Source organism: Vigna unguiculata, chromosome 10, assembly GCF_004118075.2.
Source record: "Vigna unguiculata cultivar IT97K-499-35 chromosome 10, ASM411807v1, whole genome shotgun sequence".
NCBI lineage: Eukaryota > Viridiplantae > Streptophyta > Magnoliopsida > Fabales > Fabaceae > Vigna > Vigna unguiculata.
Genome location: NC_040288.1, coordinates 36773601 through 36782017, shown reverse-complemented (window position 1 = coordinate 36782017; position 8417 = coordinate 36773601). Strand labels below are relative to the sequence as shown.

Below are 8417 nucleotides of genomic sequence, written 5' to 3'. Positions count from 1 at the left end.
ATATGTAGATTTCTTTTACTAACCAAGCCAAATATCACATAGGTTGTTTGGAACAACCAATCTAATATTTTCTTTATAATTTTTTTTTCAATTGTTTTATTGATGTATATTATGTTGATTATGATAAAAAATGTATGTTGATATATATATATATATATATAACACTTATTTATGAACATAGAGATTCCCCATGAGTTTGAACGCAAAGATGTATGTAAAAAGAGTGAGTTTAATTTACACTATACTATATATAGATAATATAAATATAAATATAAATACAACTTATTCCATAAAGTTCTAGCACCATGCTTTTCGTCTAATACATATTTGATACTAGGTAACTTATATTAGATAAACGAAAATTATCTTGTCTTTTATAATAAAAATTTGAGTGGTAGTACCAAAATTATGAAATCAAGATTTGTGTTGTGTCCAATAAGAAACTCTTAATTTGCACAAACAAACTCTCTTACATTTTATTTTTGACTTGTCTCTTTTGATGCAAATGTTATTTCCTCGGGTTTTAAAAATGAAGGGGCAACATTGTGGTGATATCACTTGATAAGCATCTTCACCCGAATAAAAAAGAGAAAGCGATGCTCAAAAAATGAAAATTGATATTATATAGAACATTTATTTACAAAAAAAATGACCCATGTTACTTTGAATGATGATTTTGCGTTTAACCCATGCAGTATACACAATGTTATTTTTCATTTTCACACTAATCATCCCTATTTTGACATGTTTTCTATGAATTAATCATTATGGAACGATAGTAAAACAGAACTTGATAATGTTAATTTCTCATATTATTCATTGGTTTCTTACATTGTGTTTCATGAATTTTCTGTATTGGAAATTCAAGTGTGAATGTAAATTTTATTTTAGTTAAGAATGAAAAAAGTGAAATACTATATAAAGTTAAAGACTCATAAATTCATTGTTTTAAGATTTTGGATTGAGAGTGGTATCAATGTCTTATGTGAGGTTATGCTAAGTTCTCATTTATTCACCCCATTAATACCCTTCTTAGAAGCCTATCACTCTGATTAGACAAACACTAAGCACCGAGTTTTGAGGGGGTGGGGACGTAATAATTTTTGTGACACTTATATTATTTTGTTGTTAACGATGCAGTACCCACAATAAAATTTATACGATTTACATGACTTATGCGCTTGTCATTTTTTGGTGGAAGTTTTTTAATTGATTTCTTTGCACCATAAATGTTCTGGTTGCATGCATTAAAGCCATTTATTATTATTATTATTATTATTTTTATTATCTAAAACTATGCATAAAGGTGTGCCAAAATATAAACCTGAAGCACAGGCACATATACTTGAGACATCCACTCCTTACGTCAAATTAAACTAAAGCCAACAGAAGCAAAGGGATACCACAAATTACAGAATCACATGGGTTCAATGCATTGGTCATAAAGAAACAAGAACAAAATCTAAGTATTTAATCTTACATATATCATAAACAAATCTACGTTTCCACATAATTAAACACTGATACTCCCACCAGCTCAACACTAGCTAGTACCTGCAACATCATTAACTGCTAATCAGAAATATTTACTAAATTAACAAATCTAAACACTCTAGTATAAATACTAATTTATACATCATTAAGAGTAACTCATTTTTTACCCATACAAGTTTGATTTTTTTTTTTTTTATAAAAAGTGAGATATGGTGTGTACTGCAGCATATATGTCCCTATCATCATTCTTCATGTCTTGAGTTTTGAATATAATGTAGATATATCTGAATATGATTATAATTATTTTTGGTTAATAAACCGTAGTATATAGAGTTGTAGTATCTTTAATTTGTTTTTTGTTTATAATTTTTTTTTCTTTCTAAATTGATTCAACTCAACAATTTATAAATGGTTAATCAGCAATATGAACTTTGTTAATAATATGTTAATTAGAAATACAAATTTCTTGTTCATTCTTTTCAGATCGAATTCATGGAAGAATCATGTAGTTACTTTCAAACCCAATAATAGCTATATGATAAGAAGAATGCCAATACAAAACTCATAGTCTTTGACAGCTGACAAGCTGATGATCATGTGTATGTCTTTATGTTTACTTTTATATATTTCCATCAAATCCTTCAATTATAGCTATACATCAATTACATATATAAAATGAAATGATATTAAAAATTACATTTTATGAAAAGGAATATAATTAACAAAAAGCTAATATTTTACAATCTATTTGATAATTTTATTGTATAATGCACGATTTCCATTTAATCAAGTTATTAGTTAACCTGTGCCTTTGTTTTTGTAAAAAGAAAAGATTAAAGTTTTGGAAATTGTGGAAATGAATACCGTATAATAAGCTAATTTTCAAGACATCTCAATTCATTAGACATGATTATGATCAAAATTGAGAATAAAATTATAATATAAATAGATAATATAGCTTAGCTTTTGTCCCCTCTTTTTGCTATCAGATTGGCTGGCAAAAGGTCACAACAAGAGAATGCAACTTTTTAAGATTGATGAGAAGATGTTATTTTGACTTCCATGCTTGGAATTTTTCAGGGTTATTTTGTAGGAGGGACCCATTTATTATGAATAATTGGTCCATGACTATCATTTGGAAAATGACCTCCTTGTTCGAAAATGCATGCATACATATCTCTAGTATATGTTATATACGTAGTGGTGGTAAATTTCTAAGCCATGTCTTGTTAAATCGATAAGATGTTGAGGTTGAAAAAAAAGGGTTTTACATGCATGGAATTATAGGTACCTAATTCTCACTAAACAAAAAGTTTCCATGAGAAAATTATTGAAAGAGCTTCTTTTTTTTTTTTTTTACAAGCCAAGGTTTCTTGTAAAGATTATGAGTGTACAGAAAAATATTGGTTTTACAACCATTAGAAATAAAAACAAGTGTTTGTCATAAAGCTTTTTCTGACAGTGTTTCACTGATGAAAATTGATTTAATAATACACATATTACGAGTTTAACCTCAGTATGATTATGATAAAGATTAAATTCACAAATATAAATCAGTTGCAGAATGTCTATATTAGTATATAGATTGTTTATTAGAGAAAAAAAAAGTATAAACAAAGTTGCCAACAGTGTTAAATTTATGCCATCTAATTAACACGCTCTAGCCTAATCAGTGAATGTGTGAGTGCATCATCAGCTAAAATCATCTTATGATGTTAAACTCAATAAATTGAAAATATATGTAGGGGATTTTGGAGCTACCATACCTTAAATTGAAAGGAAATAACTTGAGTCATTGCCTTCATTCATGTGATTATCATTTAAAGCTGCTGCACTCACTTCTTCCCCTTCTGGTTTGAGATTCTTAACATCAAGATCAGGGTGGATTTTCCTCTTCAACATCTTCTTCATCAGCTACACACCATTACAAATTACTTAATCAAATTAATTCAAGCAAATCTGCAATCTGTGGTTCCAACACTATACACATACACACATATAAATTCCAAGAAACAACCAAAATTTTGACACTGTAATATTAGTTTAAAGAATCATGCAAACATTGATTTTCGAGTGGTTGAAAGTATAAACTTTATCATTGGTAATATATATCAATGAGAATTTACTGAACATGAAAACTGTTACTGTTTTTTTGTAATAACTTACTTTTTTTATATCTTTCATTGGATGGGGATTGTCCTTAACGCGGGGAATGAGCTTCTTGGCAAAAGAGAGTCCATGCTTTGCTTTAAGGTTTGGTTTTTCACTTGAAGCAAGGTGACAGACTTTGGCAGGGTTAAGCTTTATCTTAACATCAGAATCAGCTAAGAACAGATCAGCCAATGTGATCCTCTCTCCTTTCTTCTTCTTTTCATCAGCCTCCATATCGTATGATTCCATCACTTCATCACAAATCACAGGTGGAGCCACCACAATTTCGTTCAGACTCCTCACCACATCTCCATCATCATAGTTTTCACTAACAATATCCTCAAAGTTGTGCTCAAACGTGTTGTACATCAATGGATTCAGTTCCTCGTGCTCAGCATTATAGCACTTTTCCTCCTCCTCATCCACCATGATGCCGTTCTCTCCTTCACCATCTTCTTGTTCAACTTCAATTTCCAAAGCAAAGTATTCTTTGTGAGGATTCATAGACTTCAAGGGATCATAGCCAAGAGTGCCTATGGTTAGAATGCCGTCTTCCCATCCACCAAGTGATTCAGTAAGGGCAACTTGTTTCAGCAAAGCTTGACTATCCGCGTTGTTAATTGCAGGTTCAGTTTTTTTCATGTTTGAAGCAAACCCATCTGAGTGAAAACCAAAAGATTCATTAGAAGAGAAGATGACACTACATAAAAAACAAAACCTTATCATACTATTCAAGGTTGGTTAAATGGATCACATGATCCCAGAGTTGGTTAAACAGTAGAGTTCATCAGAGAAGAAAAGTTGCCACTCTCTTGAAAAAAAGAACAAACAACCTATGTGCATAATCATGAAGGTTTCTTCATAGGCACCATATTTGGAGCTTCTGAAGGATGAGATTTATTAAATTGTAAATGAGAGAAGTTCTTATAGATAGAGGTCAAACCTTTCAGAGAGTTATGGTGAAACCTCTTGTGCACCCAATTGAAGATCTGTGACAAAACAATTCACGAAGATAACATATGAATACCTATATAAGAACACTACATATATATGATAAACTTCCAACCTAAAGGAAAAGTAGTACAAGAAATTGAAAATATGCATGAGGAGCAAAATGGTTGTGTGCATGGTTTCAACTCAATCACCTTCATTGTTTTTCTCGTTCAGAAAAGCTGGCCAGAGAATGGGGCTGTGCTGGGTAATATTGAAATGGGTGAAGGAGTGTGGAGGTCAACATAATAAGGAACAGGAATAAACCCGCAAAGAGGACCAACATTGGTGGTTGAACTAGGCTGTGCCACGTGGTCACTGGCCCCCATGTTGCTCAACCATGTTCGTGTGTCCGTAGCATAGTATGCTTAAAGAGTCATCATGTTAGTCTTCTCATCAGTACTTGTTCACTTTCACGTTGCACATGCTGATGGGAGGTTTTCATTTACAGAAACGTTTGGTGTTGTTTGTTTGTTTTAGGTTTTCGTGGAATTGGTTTTGCAATACTATTGATGATACATAACTGAGAAATGTATTCAAATTAATTTTACTCACAAATTTGGTATTGAAAGCTACGTTACGGTGTGTGAAATTACGTTGATTTTGGTATAAAACTAGCAGGCCTCTTCCTCGAGGATTAGTTTCTCTTTGTTGCCAACGTTTAACCCAAAATGAAATGAATCATTTTAACAAGCAGTTGGCATGCAATCTAAAAACTAGTTCGTATTGGTCGAGCTCATTTCCTAGTTAATCGTTTCCTGTGTATACTTCTCCATTACATAATCTTTTGAGCACTATGGATCACTCAGAAGTAAAATACTTTGGGTACAGCATATCAGATAAAATCCACTCGTGTAAAAGCTATTACGTATTCATTAAAAACTGTTTAGTGATAAAAAAAATTTGAAACAGATGATATTAAATTTGATCTTCATATTGCAAAAAAAGAAAGAAAAAAAAGAGAGAGAAGATTTTACACAGTGTATATAGTTCATATTTCAAGAGTGTGATGGAATATAATAACTTTACTATTATTACGAGGTTTAAACTTGGCCATTCTATAATTTTTCGTTTCACCAATTTTTTTTACTTTACTAAATTATAATGTTAAACATATTTAAATTAAATTAAAAGTTAAATATATTTCTAGTCTCATAATTTTTTGTAAATATACAAATGTATATGTACAAATTATGACAATGTCTTTTTAATTAATATTTTATATATAAGTATATTATAATTAAAATTTGAAATAACTAAATATATTTAATTATATAGTGAATTCGTCCCAATGTCTATCACACTAAAATTATTAATTTCAGAATATATATATATATATATATATATATATATATATATATATATATATATTGTGCATATATTTACCACAAGTAAAAAATATCATGATTTTATTGTTAATTAATTTGTAATATTATATATTGAATGTTTAATATTTTTCTTACCAAAATATAGTATAATTTGTAAACGGATTGAACACTCACGTCTAATAGATCTGTAATGTAACCTAATTAACTAAATTAAAAGGCTTAAACTTAATTTCATTTTAATGGAATTTGTCAAATAGTATAACTATTTAGTAAAATTTAAAGAGCAAGGAATGAACTTTGAATCAAAAACTCAAAAAGGATTTTTTCCTCACGAAAGACAAATCTTTGGGTGTTGTTGTATCACTTAGCTCGCATCCAAATCAGTGCCACGTGGAGTGAGTAATGGCGGAAGAATATTCATGTAGCAATATATGATTAGTTTTTTAGGAGTTTTATGTGCGAAATATAATATGAATGAGATATGATGAATTAGGTTAATTTTAAGAGATCGATAAACACAACAGATTTATAGATATTGAAATCTATGTATATTGAATGAAAAAATAAAACATTATTTTGCCACGCCATGATGGTCCCAGTCCCAGAAATTCCATATAAAGCCCCTTCCAGCAAACCGTCTAAATAAATGACGAGGATGGATCTGCAATTTCAAAAGTTTAAGCGCTTACTTTGTAAAATTTCTAAAAAGAGAATCCTATGTCAATAGAACGCTACGTTTGAGTTTGGGATCCTGAAAGTAAATGCTTAGAATATAGTTATTATGAATAGAATGTTTTTTACGCATAAATCTTAATGTGAAGTTTGAACACTGAAATGTCAAAGAATATCCGACCATGAGATATTGGTGGTTGGTGCACAGTCACATTAACGAACTACTTGCTGTTGTTATTTTCTATTCTATCGCAATGTAGGAAAACTTTTTCATGTCTGTGGACTAGGGTTTTACGCATCGTTATCCATCGAAACATAATTGAAATAAATAAAAAATAAAAACATATCTTTCTTTAAATGGCCACACACAGCAAATCCACCCCACTTATCAAGATCTTCAAGTACAAAAACATATCTGTTTTTAATTTACGGTTAACAATTTTTAAGTATAAGCAATTGGTTCAAGTTCGACAAAACTAGTAAGAAAAAACAACAAAGTTTCTCTTCGATTTTTAATGAAGCCGTATTTTAAAGTTGAAATTTAAGGATATGATTTTGTTATACGCTTCCGAAATACATTTGAATAATATGTATACATTTTGATTGCAATATTTATCTTGTGGCTTGTTTGTTGTCCACTAACGACGGCGTAAGCTATAGTCCAACCAAGTGTTCCTGGATGGTGCAGTGTCTGGCACAGCAAGGGACTTGAATTTGTAGCCATTTTTAAATTTTTGAAGATAATTTAGAATATATTGATGTAAAAAGCAGAGTGTGATTGTGTGAAGGTGAAGAGGGACAATTTAGGAGGCAAAGGTTCCACGAGGGCAAAGCAGACATTCACAAGAAGAATGTTCCATGAAAGTGAAAGCTTAGCTGGAGAAGGTTTCCAAGAAGGCTTGGCCAAGAGGAAACAGAGTTAAGATGGCATTCAAATGATGGTACCATGTTTTGACTCATAGCTGATTGTCTTGTTGTAGCATTCAGCAAATGCCATGCACCAATTGGAATGCACCCTTCATCTATTGTCCCTTAATGCGTCTTAGTGTTGCCTTAAAAACAAATAAATCGCTTTGGATTCTTGTTAAAGCTGAAACCCTCTGTCACATATATCTTCATGTAGTCAAGTGGGTCATTATTGAGTACTTCCATCTCACTAACTTACAAATTTAGCTCACAGTTGAAATCTCTTTTGGGATAATAATAATAATAATAACAACTCTCCACACACAACACATGTTACAAACCAATAGTAGATTTAATTAAACCAGCATAACAATTTTAGTGTTGTTCTAACTTTCTCTCTGGAATTTTTCTCCCGAAGAAAAGTGTCAAAGATCCCATCTTAAATATGAAGACGATTTCTTAGTATATAAAACGATGTCGAAGATGTTACATTACTATGAAGTTCGGACACGCTTTTTTAATGGGCGTCTTCCATGTTTGACACATATCGGACACTGACAATCGTATGACACTCGTGTGACACGTAAGTGTCTAATTTGAAAGATATTTTTTTTGTTTTTAACATAATTTTGAAATGACTCCAACACACTATTAATAACCACAATGATCTTTTAAGAAATTCATAAACTAGTAAATTTATCATATAAATTTCTATTATGATTATAAAAATAAACAAAAAGTATTATATAATCACTACTTTTCACTTTTTTTATATTAGATAAATTCATTTATATGTTAATTGACAATGTGTTAATTGAAAGTTTAAAAATATTATATATATATATATATATATATATATATATATATATATATATA

General features: G+C 30.4%; 1 protein-coding gene across 1 annotated transcript; it reads right to left on the bottom strand.

The window, feature by feature from the left end:
- Positions 1-1371: 1371 nt before the first annotated feature.
- On the bottom strand, positions 1372-4879 carry LOC114167449. Its single transcript, XM_028052544.1, has 5 exons — positions 4791-4879; positions 4589-4634; positions 3661-4304; positions 3261-3408; positions 1372-1554 (listed from the first exon to the last, which is right to left on the bottom strand). Exons 1-4 carry the CDS (start codon positions 4794-4796, stop codon positions 3262-3264), a joined length of 843 nt encoding a protein of 280 aa, XP_027908345.1. The 5' UTR covers positions 4797-4879; the 3' UTR covers positions 1372-1554; position 3261.
- Positions 4880-8417: the final 3538 nt, after the last annotated feature.